Below are 18,828 nucleotides of genomic sequence, written 5' to 3'. Positions count from 1 at the left end.
GACAGGCAAAGCCACACGGAGCTAGGCTGAACGTGCAGAATGCCACCCGAGGCTGGGCCCCTTGACAGAGCACTCTGCGCACAGAGGCATGGCTTTCAGAGCAGGTGCCTGAGATTCTAATAGCGGATGAGGCTTCTGGTACCAGTTTCTACTGGCACTGAAAACATGCTGCTAGTTCTCAAACCTGCTCAGTCATAAGTTTATCACCTCTCGCACAAAGTGATCACCTGCTCAAATACTGAAGGTAAACTTTTTCTTAAAAAGTCCTTACCAGCGTCCAGTTGGGAGGAGTGTGCAGAATGATGGGGGAGGTACTTGAACAGCCTGACGTCGGGCAGAGGGAGATACCCGGCGAAGAGCGGCATTACTTCCATGTGGACCCTGTGAGTGGCCCGAGCAGCCACTGGCATGGAGATGACACCGCAGCTTTTCCCACACACTGCCCAATTGCTACTGTTGTCGACAACTGAAACGAGAGGAAGCGCTGTGTCATCCAGGATGGGCCTTCCAGTACTCAGGCGAGAGTCACAGCCGCCGTTACCCAATCCTCTCACCCGACGCTGTCTGACAAAACACTGCGCACACAGAGCCCAGTGCCTTGTAGCTGCACCTGAAGATAAAGCCATGCACTTTCACAGTGACAACCCCTATTTCACTGAGTCCAATTTCAATTAGTTCTGGACTAGAATGAATTATGCTGGATGTGTACAGAAAACTGCATTTTTCCTGTGAGGTTAATAAATGATTTGTTTTCAAATTTTTGTGTCATCTTCCAAAGTATGGTTACTTTGGCACTTAAATGAGTTCTGTCTGGTAAGTGGCAGTCTCCAAGACCATTGGGTTTGAAGCCAACTCTGCCACTCAGAAGAGCATCCCAAGGCCTCCAGGCTCAATGACCTCTGTACAGTGGTGAGAACACCACCAGCCTCACAGAGCTGCTTTTTAAGGATGGAAAGAGAATACATATGAGGGAACTACAAAAAGTTCATGCAAAAATGGAATCCAAAGATGGAAACAGAAAATCTAAGCTTTATTTCTCAACTTAAGCCCCACCAAGGTCAAGACATGTTTGTAAGCAATGATGCCATTGCTTACGATGCCATTTAGTCCGTCCCTGAAGAACTGGGAGGCCTGAGAATATAGCCATGTCAAGGCAGTCTTTTTCCACATTATTAGCTGAATAAAAATGGGTGCCTTTTAAAGACTTTTTAAGATCAGGAAACAAAAATCAGTCAGAAGGAGCCGAATCAGGTCCACAAGGTGGATGCCTCATGATTTCCCATAGAAACCCTCACGGAGTTGGGCTTGTTAGAGGAATGAGAAGGAGCTTTGTCATGGTGGAGGAGGACTCTCTGGTGAAGCTTCCCCAGGGGTTTTTCTACCAAAGCTCTTGCTATCTTCCTCAAAACACTCTCATAATACACAGATGCTGTTGTCCTTTGACCCTCCAGAAAGTCAACAAGCAAAATGCCTTGAGTATCCCAAAGACCTGTTGCTGTGGCCTCTGCTCTTGACCAGTCTGCTTCTGCTTTGGTGGGGCCACCCCACCTCTTGGTAGCCATTGCCGTGTCTGCTTTGTCTTCAGGATGGTACTGGGAAGGCCACACTGCATCTCCTGTTATGGTTCTTTGAGTAAATACTTCAGGATCTTGATCCCGTGTGTTTGAAGCTTCCATGGGAAGCTCTGCTCTGGTTGGCCGTGGACCTGGGTACTAGGGTTTTGGCACCCACTGAGTGGAACGCTTGCTCACCCTTCAGTCATAATTGCATAAGCTGAACCAGTTGAGATGTCTGCGGTGTTGGCTGTCATTTCTGCTGTTGTCAGTTCCCTCCAATTAGGGCATGAACAAGGTGAATTTTTTCCTTGAAAATGGATGTGGATGGTCTGCTTGCTGTGGCTTTAATCTTCGGCATCATCTCATCCCTTCTTAAGATAACCATTTGCAAACTACTAATTCTTTCGGGCACTGTCCAAAGAATTTCATAAACTTTTCATAAAGCATCAATGATTTCACCATTCTTCCACCCAAGCTTCACCATAAATTTGATGTTGGTTGTTTTTTTTGTTGTTGTTGAGGCGGAGTTTCACTCATTGCCCAGGCTGGAGTGCAATGGCACGATTTTGGCTCACTGCAACCTCCACCTCCTGGGTTCAGGCGATTCTCCTGCCTCAGCCTCCCAAGTAGCTGGGATTATAGGCGCCTGCCACCACATCCAGCTAATTTTTTGTATTTTTAGTAGAGACGGGGTTTTGCCATATTAGCCAGGGTGATCTTGAACTCCTGACCTCAGGTGATCCGCCTGCCTCGGCCGCCCAAAGTGCTGGGATTACAGGAGTGAGCCACCGCACCTGGCCAATGTTGGTTCTTGATTTAATTTTAGCAGAATTCATGTTGCTCGATAGGGGTTCTTTTAAAACTGATGTCTTATCCTTCTTAGTGCCTCAAACTAGATCCTGCTCAGTGAATAGGAGCTTATTTTGGTGCAAAAAGTGTTGAAATCCATGCATAGTTCTTTTCATAATGTATCTTCCATGATTTTTTTGAAGACCCCCTGTATGTAAAGCACTTAGTACCACTCCTGGGACATGGCAGTGTCTTAATGTATGGCAGGTGTTATTATTAACATTAATTATTAAAACACTACCATCATGTAATTCAATGCAATTTAAACACTTAAGTGATCATTCACTGGGACCAGCCCTGGAGATATGAAAGTAAGCAAGACAGGATCCTTGCCATCCAGTAGCAGTCGACCTGGTAAAGAGGTCACAGCTTCCCATCATGAGGATACCAAGCAACCGCCCAGGGGGAGTGAGTGACCAGAAGGCCACAAGCAGCAGAGGGCTCAGGGAGGTGGACATCCTGTAGGTGGGCATGGGGGACCTTTGAGGACAGCAGCTACTACAGGACACGCAGAGGCCCTAGGAGTGTCAGGAGGAAGACAATGGAGTGACGGTTCTCAGAGTGTGGCTCTCAGGGCACCCGCAAGCTCACAGCTTTTACACTGCTGCCTTTCCACGCTGCTGACCTCGGCGCTGCTGGGGCAACCACAATGGCATGAACTCAGCGGCCAGACTGTGCAGTCACGTCACTCATGTTCTTCACTACCAGGAACTCACAGCAAAAAACAAAAAAAAATGCCACGCTTCACAAAGCAGTCAAAAGTGCTCATTTTATTAAATTCAGCTCCTGAGTATACTTTTTTTAATTGTGAAGTATACTTTTTTTTAATTGTGAAATGTTTATGGACTCACAAGAAGTTGTAAAAGTAGTAGAGGGGTCACATACCTTCATCACCAGCTTCACCCAACTGTGCCACCTCACGTAAGACCGGAAGCTGACACTGGTACTATACAGTGACCCATGCTGCAGACCCCACTGGATTTCACTACAGAGTGAACCAGGCTGCAGACCTCACTGGATTTCAATACAGACAGAACCAGGCTGCAGACCCCACTGGATTTCACTGCAGAGTGAACCAGGCTGCAGACCCCACTGGATTTCAGCAGCTTTCGCAGGCATTCTTTGGGTCTAATTCTATGGCATTTGTCACATGTGTAGATTTGTGTACCCACCACAGCGGCCCTGGCCCAGAACTCTCCATTACCGCAGAGGACGGCCTCCTGCTGCCTCCCGCTGCTCCGTGAAACACTGACCCGCTCTCCTTCTGAGGCTGGCATTTTGAGGATGTCATTTAGAAATGGAATCACACAGTACACCTCCTTATAGGATTGGCGTTTTACTCTTAGTATAATGCCCTTGAGATCCAACCACGGCACTGCGTGTGTCAACAGTCCCTTCTGTTTCACTGCTGAGGAGGAATCAGATGTGCCAGTTAGTTTAACTGCTCTCGAGCTGAAGGACATTTGAGTTATTTCCATTCTTGAGTGCTTGTGTTCTTGACAATCTCTGGGTCTCTGCTGCAGAATGACAGCTGGCTCAGGGAAAGCACACAGGGAGCGCTCGGTGCCGCGAGCTGAAATAGCTGCTGTTTTCACAGAACACCCTTTTCACTTGCAAGAGTGCTGGGGAAGCTAGTTATTCAGTGTTGGGTATTTGGTAGACGTTTGATTAAAAATGATGTAAGCCTGTCACTTCAAAGAAAACAACACGAGTATTTGCTGCCCATGATGCCATCTGAGACTTTAAGCAAAAATCAGAATTTTGGAAAATTTACACTTGCCACTGTGAGCTTGAAAGAGTCCTGATGCTCCAAGCCCTCCCTGAGAGATCACAAATGCAGATTTTAAAAAAATATTGTCAAACAAAAGGTGCCCACATTTGGAAGATCTGCACAACTCAGGAAACCACGTTTCCCACATGACTAACGGCACAGGGTGTAACACTATGATGCCTGGGTAAAAGAGCCATTCAAAATGCAAGATAGGCCGGGTGCAGTGCCTCATGCCTGTAATCCCAACACTCTGGGAGGCCAAGGCGGGAGGACTGCTTGAAACCATGGGTTCGAGACCACCTACCTTCATACATAAGCTTTGTCGAAAAATGCTCATCAGATTCAGTCAGTGCTTCATCTTTATCCACCTCCAAGAGGTCTGAGAGCCTCGTGATCAAAACCTCCAGGGAGCAGAGGGAGCCTGTTCTGCAATACTCCATTCCCGAAGGGGGAAAGATCTCAGCCTTCACGTTGTATAATGTCTGGGCAGTAAAGGGAGAGAACAGAAAGGAAATGTACCTAAAGTGGTCTCAAGAAATGCAACTAGAGGAAAAAGCGGAGCTGCCCACAGACCCTGGAGAGCTGAGGAAAGACACCTATCTGCCTGGCTGGCCTTAGAGCAACTGTTGCCACTCACTCTTAATAATTCCCACTGGAGATGCAATGTTTTCGGAAGTCCTACACTGCGAACCTTAACATCCTTCTTTAAATTATGAACATTTTCAACCACAGGAAGAAAGGATAGCACAGCGACCCTCCAGCCGCCTATTACCCAGATCCCGAGATCTCAGCATGTTGCTGCCTCAGCATCATCTATCAAGCCATGTACATTTCTGTATTTGCCTGAGGTAATTTAAAGCGAATTTCAGGCCAGGCATGGTGGCTCACACCTGTAATTCCAGCACTCTGGGAGGCCGAGGTGGGCAGATACTTGAGGCCAGGAGTTCGAGACCAGCCTGGCCAACATGGTGAAACTCCCCGTCTGTACTAAAAATACAAAAATTAGCCAGGTACAGTGGCAGATGCCTGTAATCCCAGCTACTTGGATTACTCAGCAGGAGACTCCTTTGAACCCAGGAGGCAAAGGTTGCAGTGAGCTGAGATCGCGCCACTGCACTGTAGCCTGGGTGACAGAGCAAGACTCTTCTCTAAAATAAGAAAATAAAGCAAATTTCAGACAACCTGTTATTTTGCCCCATCTGCTTCAGTATGCATTACTAAACACTAAGGCCTTTTTCTTACCAAAACACAATGCTATTATTACAACTAGCAAAAGCAACAGGAATTCCTTGGTATAACCCAATTCAGTCCATAATCTACTTTGTCCGTGTTTTCTTTCCATAATCAACCTATTCTCAGTGGCTATTCAAACATGCTTAACGTTCTACCACCACCCATGACAAACGATCAAAACACACCTGCCACTGCCAAGATGAAAAAGGGCTCACGCACTACAACCTGGCAGTTCCGCTTCTGAGGGGAAGCGTCGTGTGTGTGCGCGAGCGTGTGTAATACAGTATAACTTGACTTAAAAGTGTTCTATTGGCATTGTAAAATGTTCAAAGAAGAGATTTTAGTATATTAAGAAGTGTTTGTCTGGAGTCTGAGGCCAAGATGAAGCCGTTTGATGGGAGTTCACAGCCTAAACAGCAGTCCCAAGAGCGGCCTTTCTAGGTGATCTCCTATCAAATCCCCAATTACCTCTGTTCAGACATGGGACAAACTCCCACCAGTCTCAAGAGGGGCCATGCTGGGACTTCCTGGGGCTCTCAAGCCACAGGGCAGAAAAGATCCCAAATACACAGATGCAAAAGTGCCAGCCATGGGCCCGGGTGCCCATAGGTCCTGGGAACTGAAGCAATGGAACCATGTGCTAGAGGCCCACTGAAATACCTCCTCCTCAGAAGCTTCTGGCTGGAGCACAGTCTGAATGTTTCTGAATCCAGCAAAGAATGCAGATTTGCCTCAGGGCTTGAAGGACACCCAGAGTTGCAGTAGGACAAAAGGGGCTGTGCTGAGACCTGCGTGTGCCTGAGCGCTGCTCTCGGCTGCTTCTGGGAAGGAGAGTGGCTGGGGGAAAGGACAGCCCAAGGCGAGCAGCAGGGGCCTCACCTGGCGGCACCTGGAGCTCAGGCACAGGGACCAGAACCGCGGAGCCTCTTCAGAGAGACACGCGAGCACTGACGGCACCTGGAGCTCAGGCACAGGGACCAGAACCGCGGAGCCTCTTCAGAGAGACACGCGAGCACTGACGGCACCTGGAGCCCAGGCACAGGGACCAGAACCACGGAGCCTTTTCAGAGAGACAAGCGAGTACTGGCAGTGCCTGGAGCTCAGGCACAGGGACCAGAACCGCAGAGCCTCTTGAGAGAGACACGCGAGCACTGACAGCGCCTGGAGCTCAGGCACAGGGACCAGAACCGTGGAGCCTCTTGAGAGAGACACGCGAGCACTGACAGCACCTGGAGCTCAGGCACAGGGACCAGAACCGCGGAGCCTCTTGAGAGAGACACGCGAGCACTGACGGCACCTGGAGCTCAGGCACAGGGACCAGAACCGCAGAGCCTCTTGAGAGAGACACGCGAGCACTGACGGCCAGCTGGAGCTCAGGCACAGGGACCAGAACCGCGGAGCCTCTTGAGAGAGACACGCGAGCACTGACGGCACCTGGAATCTGACAAGGGGCCAGGGCCACCATGCAGGGAGGAAAGCATCGTCATGACAGATGGGATAGGGACACCTGGTGGGTCATTTGAAAAGAACAAATTTGGACCCTACCTCTCACCATACACAAAAATTAAGTCAAAGTAGATCACAGACCTAAATGTAAGTGCTCAAATTACGAACATCTTGGAAGAAAATGCAGGAGAAAATCTTTTTGACCAAAGGCAATGATTTTCTCGGTCCAAAGCAAAAAATTCAAGCAATAAAAGAGAGAGTTGAATTGGATTTCATCAAAATTTAAAACTTTTGTGCTTCAAAAGACAACAAATGGAAGAAAATATTTGCAAATCATATATAAGGACCTGGTACCTAGGATATATAAAGAACTTACAATTCATAATAAAAAAACAAATAATCCTATTTAAACAGGAAAGAATCTAAACAGACATCCTTCCAAAGAAGGCAGAAAAATAGGCCACACGCCCACGAGCAGCAGCACAACATCACCAGCCACTGGGGAAACGCCCGCCAAATGGGACAGCCACAACCAAAAACACAGTGAGACAAGCGCTGGCAGGACACACAGAAGCTGGGACTCTCTGGGTCCCAGCTGGAATCCACTATGTTGCTGGTGGGAATGTAGAGCCCTCTGGAAAAAGTTGGCAGTTGCTCAAAAAGCTAACCACAGAGTTACCCTATGACCCAGAAATTCCACTCAGGTCTTTACCAGGAGAATTGAATAGATATGGCAACATACAAACCTGTACTTTGGGCCAGGCACAGTGGCTCATGCTTGTAATCCCAGCACTTTGGGAGGCCAAGCGGGGTGGATCACGAGGTCAGAAGTTCAAGACCAGCCTGGCCAAGATGGTGAAACCCCGTCTCTACTAAAAATACAAAAAATTAGCCAGGCCTGGTGGCATGTGCCTGTTATCCCAGCTACTCGGGAGGCTGAGGCAGGAGAATCGCTTGGACCTGGGAGGCAGAGGTTGTGGTGAGCCGAGATCATGCCATTGCCCTCCAGCCTGGGAAACAAGTATGAAACTCCGTCTCAAAAAATAAATAAATAAAATAAAAATAATTAGCCAGGTGTGGTGACACGTGCCTGTGGTCCCAGCTACCTGGCAGGCTGAGGTGGGAAGATCATGAGCCCAGAAGGTCCAGGCTGCAGTGAGCTATGATTGTGCCACTGCACTCCAGCCTGGGTGACAGAGTGAGACCTTGTCTCATAAAAATAATTTGTTTATATATAAATTATTATTATAATATATACTATTATTTGATTTAATTATTTAATAATTTGTGATTTTATTTATTCATTTAAATTTATTAAATAAGGAGAGTTATATAAAACATGAAGGTCAAAACAATTTGTCTTGGATAGAAGAAGATAGAAAAAAACTGCTAATATCAAAACTATAAAGACAAACACTTCAAATAAACATTGTTTGATAATTTCAAATAGTAAAGAGAAGAAAAGGAAGTATCACAAAATTGCAAAACATTAAGTCAAATAATCTCCCTAAAGGAACACAGCACACACCTGTATCTACTCACCTAGCTCAAGGCTACTCTTCATTCCACACTCAAATTGGCTTCTACCAAATGATGCACAAGTTCTAAGAAAATCTTCACAATATTCAGCTAGCAGATTTTCATATGTTTTCAGCTTTTCTTTGGAAAACTAGAGATATGCCTTAGAAAGCAATGCCCCTGAAGATGAAATGACTCCAAGAAATATTTCCAGGGAGCTACTAAGTCAACATGAGAAAGGGAAAAAGATAGAAGAAAAAAGGAATCTTTGGGCTTTCCAAATGACAAACGCTCCTCTTAGAGATGCCCCCAGGAGTGTGGGCATCTCAGATGTGTCACTTGAGAAGGACCTGGGGTTCTAAAATAAAGACGGTCAATGATTCAACTACCCCAACAACTGTTTTTCTCCAGCTGCTCCTTCATTATGTTGACAGAAGCTGTCTATTCAGTTCTTCAGATTATAAAGAACATAATGCCATCTTTCATTTTTCCACCCCACCCTCCCAAAATAATACATCACTTACAAAAAAGTTTTCCACTTTAAATTCATAAGCATACGGCTTTAAGGAGATAGACAGCTGCTCCTCACAAGCTGGGGAAAATCCGACAGAGAACCGGCAGTGCAGAGAAGGAGGAGGATCTTCTGTCCACTTGAGTTCCCAGACGAAGAACACCGACTGCTTGCTGTAGATGGGCTGGAAAGAGAGTCGGGGGTCACTGTTCACACAGCACCATAACCGCAAAGAGGACACAGACACTGCAGCGAAACACACACCATGCGAAGGGTGCTGAGCAGACACCATGGGCAGGCCCCTGCCTCAAAGCATGCCTGTGCATGCTGCTTTAGGCCCCACAGCACCTGTCCCTGCCCTGACTCCCTTTGCCTGGCCTTGTCCTAGCAGAAGATTGTACAAAATTGGTAAATCTTTAATTTTTTATGATTCCATAAGTTTTATATCATATGAGATCATTAAAAAGTAGGTTAATTTTTTTCTTTTTGAAACGGAGTCTCGCTTTGTCACCCAGGCTGGAATGCAGTGACGCGATCTCGGCTCACTGCAACCTCCGCCTCCTGGGTTCAAGCGATTCTTCTGCGTCAGCCTCCCGAGTAGCTGGGACTACAGGCGCTTGCCGCCATGCCCAGCTGATTTTTTGTATTTTAGTAGAGACGGGGTTTCACCGGGTTGCCCAGGCTGGTCTTGAATTCTTGAGCTCAGGCAGTGCACCCGCCTCAGCCTCCCAAAGTGCTGGGATTAGAGGTGTGAGCCACTGCGCCCTGCTGATTTTTTTTTTCCCTTTTTTAGAGACAGGGTCTCACTCTGTCACCCAGGCTGGAGTGCCGTGGTGCGATCACAGCTCATTGCAACCCAACCTCCCAGGTTCCAGAGATCTTCTCACCTCCGCTTCCTGGGTAGCTAGGAATACAGGTGTGTGCCACCATGCCTGACTAAATTTTGTATTTGTAGAGATGGGGTTTGCTATGTTGCCCAGGCTGGTCTCAAACTCCTGAGCTCAAGTGATCTACCCACCTGGGCCTCCCAAAGTGTTGGGATCACAGGTGTGAGCCACCATGCCCAAAGGATACTAATTAATATATAGCATATCCCATGCGCTCCAAAACAGGGGAATATATCATCAATTAATTAAACAGTACATCTTGGCTAGAGTTGGTGGCTCATGGCTGTAATCCCAACACTTTAGGAGGCCAAGGTGGGTGGTTCACCGGAGGCCAGGAGTTCAAGACCAGCCTGACCAACATGGTGAAACCACATCTCTATTAAAAATACAAAAATTAGCTGGGCGTGTTGGCGGGCGCCTGTAATCCCAGCTACTCAGGAGGCTGAGACAGGAGAATCGCTTGAACCCGGGAGGCAGAGGTTGCAGTGAGGCAAGATCACACGATTGCATTCCAGCCTGGGCGACAAGAGCGAAACTCCATTTCAAAAAAAGACAAATAAAAAATTTAAAAATAAGATAAAAAGTAAATCTTTACATCCAGCCAATTATTTTATATTTAAATTATTTTAGGAACCAGCACAACCTAATGTAGGGGCTGAACACCGCTATTACATGTAAAGTCCGCACCTAAAAGCACAGTGACGAGCTCCAGTAATATCTGAAAGAGCTAAAGGACTAGTGGGGGAACATCCTTTGAAAATGCTAAAGATTCAGACATCCATTAAGAAAACCTTTGATCTCTAAACACTCAGCATTTACTGCCTAAAAACACACGTGAAAGATAAACGGAAAAAGCAAGGTCAAGATTCATCCAGGCAGCGAGGCATAAACAGGAAAAGCAAGGTCCAGATGCAGGCACGAGCATGGCTCTTTTACAAAGGCACCAAGGTGTCGGGCACCATCGCTCTGGCACTGGCAGGCATCAGGCTCCGGGCAGAGTGGAGCAGTGCCCATGGAATCAACAGTGCGTTCAAACAGAAGCTTGGATCTGCACACGTCTACGCATAGAGTGGGACCAATTTCAGATTTAATTCTTCTAAAAAGAAGAATAATCCATCCAGCCACCCACTTACTCAGCAGCAAGCCCTGATCCAGCCTCAGGGCAGCCGGAGGAGCTGCACAGGAGTCTTTACTCATCAGCAGTGCAGCTGTTCTATCTAAATGCTCAGTCGCAACACATACTACATCATTTCCGCACGCTCTGGTTCTCTGTTGAGAAGTTTATGCTCAGGTCTACACAATGTTTACCTGCTGGGACTGCGTGTTCAGTGGTACTAGTTGCAGGTCGGTACTATCACCGGTATCTACAAGATAACTATCTGACAGCTGAAAGTCGAGTTCTGACAAATTCTGGACACAAACTTGAACATATTTCCTAAAGTAGAAAAACAAAAAGTATTATTTTGATATGTAAGAACTTTATTAAATATATCTTAGCTTTGTTAAGGAGACCCCCTCTGCCTGGGGAATCAAAAAAGCAACAAAGCAAAGTAAGCTAAGTTGTTGCGTAAGTTTCCCTTCAGATTTCACACCGAAAAGTGCCAGAAAATAAACCTTTTTGGCCGGGCGCGGTGGCTCACGCCTGTAATCCCAGCACTTTGGGAGGCCAAGGTGGGCAGATTATGAGGTCAGGAGATCGAGACCATCCTGGCCAACATGGTGAAACCCCATGTCTATTAAAAATATAAAAATCAGCCAGACATGGTGGCATGTGTCTGTAATCCCAGCTACTCGGGAGGCTGAGGCACGAGAATCACTTGAACCCGGGAGGCAGGGTTGCAGTGAGCTGAGATCGCGCCACTGCACTCCAGCCTGGTGACAGGGCGAGACTCCATCTCAAAAAAATAACAAATAAAAATAAACAAACGTTTTTAAAGAGGCGATTTCTGTGAGGAAATGGAAGAAAGAACATAGTTTCTGACCAGCCTTGTTAAGTGATCATGGCTGGTCACCCTCACTGGCCTCTGGGGAGCCACGAGGAGAGAGCAGCAGCCCTCCTCATTACGGGTGAAGACTCTCCATTGAGAGATGACAGGCGGGGCTTATATCCATTTCCATTACATGCAAAACTTTGAAAATATTAATAATAGTTATTATTTTTTGAGACAGAGCCTTGCTCTTGTCGCCCAGGCTGGGGTGCAATGGCATGATCTCAGCTCACTGCAACCTCTGCCTCCCGGGTTCAAGCGATTCTCCTGCCTCAGCCTCCTGAATAGCTGGAATTGCAGGCGCCCACCACCATGCCCAGCTAATTTTTGTATTTTTAGTAGAGACGGGGTTTCACTATGTTGGTCAGGCTGGTCTTGAACTCCTGACCTCGTGATCTGCCTGCCTCGGCCTCCCAAAGTGCTGGGATTACAGGCATGAGCCACCACGCCCGGCTGAAAAATAATTTTTTAATAAGGTTCTTTTAGAGATTATTGATGTTTTTAACCATTAGTATCTATAGTTCCCTTTGCTGTGATTTGAAGGGGAAAAAAGCTGCTAGTATAATGTTCCATTCTAAACATGGTTCTGACATTTTTGTTTCCAAATTATCCACACATCATCAATGGATAAAAAGTTGTGGTAAGAGGCCAGGCTAGCATCCCGAGCCCAGTGATCAATGCTAGCACCGTCACTAAGGTAGGACACCTGGACACCGTGGGCCTCCCAGTGCAGTCAACGGGAAGCACACAGCCCCGCCTGCCTCAAAGCAGAACTGGAGTCTACTCAAGCCTTTAGGGCGTCTGTTTTCCACTGGGGCACGTCCGCCCCACCCAGAGGACACTGGACAGTGTCTACAGACATCTGTGGCTGCCACACCTGCAGGTGGGGAGTGCTACTGGCATCTCGTGGGAGAGCCTGGGGTGCTGCTCAACACCCTACAGCACACAGGACAGCCCCTACAACAGAGTTATCTAGCCCAAAATGTCACTAATGCTGAGCTTGAAAGCTCCTGTTCTAGAGGTTGCAGGCAATTGACAAGAAATACAGGGACAGGGGAACTGGTTAACAAATCCAGCCAGATCCAGAAAGGCGGGCACCTGGCCTGCATGTGAACAAGTCGATGGCCTGAAACCAGGGAAGAAAGGATGAGCAGAGATCTAGTGGCCTGATGGAGATTTTGGATCCCAAGTCACACAAACCAACCATAAAAGGTCATTTTCAGACAGTTGGGAAAACCTGAATATGAACTGGGTGTCACAGGATACCAGGGAATTGTGGATTTTAAGAGACGAACAACGGCCTTGTGGTCACATAAGAAGACATCCTTGGTCATCACGAAGGCCAGTTTTGAACATTAGGAACCTCCACTTAGAAGAGTCCGGGGAAAGAAGCCAGGGCCCGCACGCCACGCCTCCGTTACCGTGTTCCTGAGGACAGCAGGGTGTGCGTGGTCCTGAAGGGTACGCTGAAGGTCAGTGCGATGACCGTGGAGTAGATGGACCACGGGCAGTCAATCGACACCTGAGGAGGAAGCACAAAGACACTCTCAGACCACTCGCCCGATGGACAGCACAGCCACCACCACTGCTGCCCAGATACACCTGCAGTGCCTGCCCACGCCCTAGACATTTTATTATGGCTTCAACCACTCATTATCCAGGCAGCAAAGCCTTACCCAACACATACACAAACCAACGAGAAATAGGAAGCTACGTATACAGACGAGAAACGAACGCAGAACTGGCAAGACGTGCACACATCACCAGAGTCATCTCAGCGGCGGAAGAGCACAGCCGTCCTCTAAGCAGCAGACCCACCTGCTGCTCCCATACGCGCAGGGCCGCGGAGCCATGCGTGTTGCAATGTGCACAGGGTTTTGACAAAGTGCTTTCAGTCATGTATTTCCAGATGACATGAGCCAATCAGTAACTACTCCACATTTAATGAATTATCTAAGCATTTAATCCATGGGAGGCTGAATATGTAACTGAAAAGCAAATCAGTTTAGGGGCACAGTGAGGACAAAGCTATTACAGCCCTAAGGGCAGGAAGGAAGCGAGTCTCAAGCCTTATTCCCCACAGGGAAGAGGTGAATACCCCAGCACACAGCACAGGTGCCACCAGCGCCAGGGAAAAGCAGGATAACACAGCACACAGCACAGGTGCCGCCAGCGCCAGGGAAAAGCAGGATAACACGGCACACAGCACAGGTGCCGCCAGCGCCAGGGAAAAGCAGGATAACACGGCACACAGCACAGGTGCCGCCAGCGCCAGGGAAAAGCAGGATAACACGGCACACAGCACGCGTGCCACCAGCGCCAGGGAAAAGCAGGATAACACGGCACACAGCAGAGGTGCCGCCAGCGCCAGGGAAAAGCAGGATAACACGGCACACAGCAGAGGTGCCACCAGCGCCAGGGAAAAGCAGGATAACACGGCACACAGCACAGGTGCCGCCAGCGCCAGGGAAAAGCAGGATAACACGGCACACAGCAGAGGTGCCGCCAGCGCCAGGGAAAAGCAGGATAACACGGCACACAGCACAGGTGCCGCCAGCGCCAGGGAAAAGCAGGATAACATGGCACACAGCACGCGTGCCGCCAGCGCCAGGGAAAAGCAGGATAACATGGCACACAGCACGCGTGCCGCCAGCGCCAGGGAAAAGCAGGATAACACGGCACACAGCACGCGTGCCACCAGTGCTGCATGCTCCTGCTGAGCTAAGCGCCACCGTCGCGAATGGTGAATGTCTGTGTGAGTTAAGGGAAAGACACTTCCGCGGGTATCTTCAAAAGCTGAACATTACAACATTCCTCTTCAGGCGTGGACTTGTCTGGTGACTTCGTGCTTTGGAAAGACGGCATTCCTTGCCCTTTTCCCCCGCTGCTCTTGGGCGTATACTGCGACCCTTGGGCTGTTTCAGAGCCCTCAGCATTGATTTCTGGGCTACAAGACTTGGGCACACCCTGAGTAACATGATGCAGCGACACATTCCACGAGCTGATTTCCTGTGGCTCTGGGACCGAAATCACATCTTTCTCAAGAAACTGTCAATAAGTACCAGCACCAAAGCCTAAAATGAGACAGCTCCTCCCTGGCTGAGCTTATGAGTTTCAGTGGACAGACACCAAGGCACACACGACACAGACCTCCTCTGGCCTCGTCATCGGTCTAATGGACATGACCCAAGTTTTACGCCCCTCATGCCTAGGCCAGCCCTAACCTCTTACAGCAAACTCCCTGGCCCCTGGAACTGAGAGGGAAACGTAGAGCTGGCTTGTCTCTGTCCTTGCAAAAAATGCACCTCTTATCTAAGAAAGGGTGATTCACAGATAGAACTGCTAAACACATGCCCAGGGCATCGGGAATCAGAAGGAGCCAGGCTAACAGCAGGCATCACTACTTCGCCTTTCCCAGCAGGCAGGCTGGCGGAGGAGGCCCCACAAGCTAAGCTCCTCCACTGTCCCTACTCACTTTGTGGTCTGTGGTAACCATGCAGCGGCCAGTTCTCTGTTTGTCCTTATGCTTCCTATGGGGCTCTGCCATCCCCAGCATGTCACTCTCCCCTCCGAGTGCTGGGGCTGAAGGTAAAGAGAGAACTTCCAGTTCAAATTCGATCACGTGGTACGCAGGCGCAACGGGCAGACTGATGCTCGTGACCTTGTCGGAGGACTGAATCCGAAGCGCGGCCTCAGAAGACTGTTCTACGAAGGACAGAAAAAGTCACTTCAAAGCTGTTCCCTCGGTTTCACTTGTCCTTTTCCTTACAGCAGGTGATGGCCCAGCAGTGAGGCCACTGCTCAACTTCTCCCACTCCTGCGCACCTGGCCGGCAAACCCAAGAACAAAGCCCCTAGGACAGAGCGGCCCCGTGTGAAAGCCGGCAGGCAGGCGCCCAGACCCATCATTGATCTCAATCTGAAGACAGGAAAAGGGCATTTCCCACGGGGCCCACCCAAGTCCTGTGTAGGTCCCTGCATGACCTTCTCCCGTTCCAGCTCATCTGCAGATCCACCCCCACCCAGGGGAGCACGGTCCTCCCCTTCCCCTTCCTCGTGGCTGGGAGGATGGGAGTGCTCAGGGCTCTCAACAGCACCTACAAGGGCTGCTCTGCGTTTGCTTCTCGGGAGCAGGGCCAGCCCGGGGTGGACAGGGTCTGGCAGGCATCGCCATGGAACGTGACCCCAGCCGTGACCCCCATCTCCTAATCCTCAGCCAGATAAGCACTGCTCGGCCACTCAGCGTGTGAACCACTCTCAGTTTATCACCTCAAATGGGACCCCAGCACAGGCACCAGGCCGCAGTACTCCTATGGAACGCTGACTCCAGACACTGTTGAGGGGCGCTCAGCGGGATGGCAGCAAGGCCAGGCTCACCCTCACACCCACACGGTGCAGGGCAAGGTGGGTATCCTCCTTGGGCCTGGGTGGGAGGCACCTCACCTCTCGTGTTGGAGTAGACCACAGCCCTGCTCTCCGCCTGGCACAGAATGAGCATGGCTTCCGCATTGCTGAGCTGCAGGCTGTCTCCATTCTTTATTGTATAATGGCCGGTAGTGACAGTGAACTTGACTTTCTGAGGAATGCCTGCCAGAAGGCTATCTAAAGGAAAAGAGATCACGGCTCAGCACCATTGCCAACCAGAAGACAGCAACTTAGGGCCTGCAATGGGGTGAGAGGGGCTCTATTTCTTTTACTATGAAAGATTTGCTCCTTTGGGATCTCCATGAATTCTCTCTACTTCCATCCCCTTCTGCCCTAACTTTTCATCTCAATGATGTGGACCACAGGGTTGAAGGAGAACCTTGCTGGGGAAAAAAGAATTCTGTGAGTCAAGGAGTCTTATACTCATCTTGGTTTAGCAAGTCAGGGATTATGATCATGACTACGTCTCTGAGGGTCACAAAATTTGCCTGCCAATAAGTAGTAGAAGAGAATCAGATAATGAGGCTTAAGAAGAGACTGTAAAGAAAACTTGACTGTGCTGGTGCTGTTCAAATATTCAAAACCTTCTTTGGCTTTTTCAGCTTCAGGCCACGGGCTTTTGGGTTAAGAACAGTCAGCAGTCAGGTGGCTCCCCCTCATTCCAAGACAGCAATGAGGGGCAGGAGTGAGCTGAGGCCTCTGAGAATCTTGCTGCAGGGAAGACAGAAGGCAGGCAAGATACCAGGACCAGGGGGAGAGTGGACAGAGACAGGGGACACTAGGCAGGAAGCAGGAGCCAGGCCATGAGCCTGGCACTGCAGCCACCGGGCCATGGGGAGGGCAGGGCCCGCTGGCTGGTGCTTCGGCTCCCCTGCGGGAATCGAGTTCAGCTTCTCTACACAATGTTCCAATGGAAGAATCACTGGAGAGACTGACTGCTGTGTCCCACATCTGACAGCCTTTGCTGGTGGCCACACAAGAGGCACGAATGCAGAAAAATAGTGGGAAGGGGGGAACAACAGAAAAATACCCTTTGTGATTTTTTTCCACATAGAAGAAACAGGCAAATAAATAAACTGTTGCTAGCCTGAACAAAGGAGACATTCACTCACTCTTGTTCAGCTGCCACATGTTCTTCAATCATTTGTTTATAGCAACTCCTTCCAATTTTAGAACTTATCAGAAAGGACAATAGCTTTGAATTTCTCAAATGCCATGCCAGATGGACAAGTTTAATCAACGCTTTCAAAGGAAAACTTTTTTTTTTTTTTTTTAAGAGATGGAGTTTTGTTCTGTCACCCACGCTGGAGAGCAGTGGCGCAATCACAGCTCCCTGAGGCCTCAAACTCCTGGGCTCAGGAGGCTGAGGCAGGAGCCTCAGCTGGGGCTCCAGCCTGTAGCTGGACTAGAGGCCGTGGTGCACCACTACACCCAGCTAATTTACTTCATTTATTTTGTAGAGATGGGGTTTTGTCATCCTGCCTGGATTGGCTTGCCCATGCTGGTCTCAAAGCCTTGGCCTCCCAAAGTGCTGGGATCTGAGTATAGATCCTAACTAAATCTAGTGTTTAGCATTTGAAATGTACTTCTAAGCAAGAAATTATATACATATTTATGAAACCCTGTGGTAGACATTAGCTGCTTCTTGGCTAATGTGACACTGTAAAATACACATGTAGTTTTCAACCCCATTTCCAGGCATAGCAGCTCCCAAATTCCTTAGAATCTCCAAAGTCTTTTTGTAGGCTAATGAGTTGACTGGAGGCTGGCAGCTCCAAGGTAGCTTCAAGATGAGGACTGGTCACCAGAATGACCAGGGCAGGATTAGAGGGTCGGGCCTTTCAGCAGTGGCACCCAACCTCCAGGGAGGAAAGAGGGGCTGAAGGTCGAGTTGCTCATCAGTGGCCAGTGGTGTAATTGATCATGCCTGTGTAATGTTGCTTCCATAAAAACCAAAGGACAGGGTCTGGAGAGCTTTTAGGCAGCTGAACACATGGAGGTTCCTGGAGGGTGGCGCCCAGGGAGGGCGTGGAAGCTCTGCACCCCTTTCCCCATACCTCACCCTCCACACTTCTTCATCTATATCCCTTATAATAATCCAGTCAGCGTGTTTCCCTGAGTTCTGTGAGCTGTTCTAACAAATTCATCAAACCCAGAAAGGGGGTTGTGAGAGCCCTGATTTCTAGCTAGTCGGTCAGGAGCACAAGCAAAAGAACCCTGGGCTGGTGGCTGGCATGGGAAAGGGGGACTGTCTTGGGGACTGAGCCCTCACCCTGTGGCGTCTGATGCCAGCTCCAGTAGACAGGGTCAGAACTGACTTGCAGGAGCCTCGCTGCAGGGCTGACTGCCTGCCTGTTGGGGGAAACCCTGCACATTTGGGCCCAGAAGTCCTCTGCATTGACCATTAGGTTGAGTGAGCCAATAGAAAAAAATACCTTGAGTTTCTTTTTTCCACTCTCAGAGCTAATTCTTCTGTGTTTCTTATTTTCAGATACACCATGTTTATTAAACATGAAAAAGCAATTACAGGAAAGCAAATATTCAGATAAACAAAAGAGGCAGTCAGCTAGTTCCCAGGCAAAATTTCCATTATGTTACCCAAAATATCTCTTAAAGGCAGACACAGCTAAAACTTATGAGAAGCC

The 18,828-nt window shown here is 48.8% G+C and overlaps 1 protein-coding gene across 8 annotated transcripts in view; it reads right to left on the bottom strand.

Moving 5' to 3' along the window:
• TRAPPC10 (trafficking protein particle complex subunit 10) overlaps window positions 1-18,828 on the bottom strand; it is a 96,018-nt gene that overhangs the window by 3,340 nt on the left and 73,850 nt on the right. For all 8 annotated transcript variants that reach the window (XM_063720825.1, XM_054542614.2, XM_063720826.1 and 5 more), the window contains 7 exons: window positions 16,202-16,360; window positions 15,235-15,464; window positions 13,181-13,281; window positions 11,080-11,206; window positions 8,898-9,068; window positions 4,481-4,658; window positions 272-466 (listed from right to left, as the gene is read on the bottom strand). In XM_063720825.1, the coding sequence (XP_063576895.1) occupies window positions 272-466; window positions 4,481-4,658; window positions 8,898-9,068; window positions 11,080-11,206; window positions 13,181-13,281; window positions 15,235-15,464; window positions 16,202-16,360 (1,161 nt within the window). The remainder of the gene's footprint in view (window positions 1-271; window positions 467-4,480; window positions 4,659-8,897; window positions 9,069-11,079; window positions 11,207-13,180; window positions 13,282-15,234; window positions 15,465-16,201; window positions 16,361-18,828) is intronic.

This window comes from Pongo abelii, chromosome 22 (assembly GCF_028885655.2).
Source record: "Pongo abelii isolate AG06213 chromosome 22, NHGRI_mPonAbe1-v2.0_pri, whole genome shotgun sequence".
NCBI lineage: Eukaryota > Metazoa > Chordata > Mammalia > Primates > Hominidae > Pongo > Pongo abelii.
This window is presented reverse-complemented; position numbering and strand designations above follow the sequence as displayed.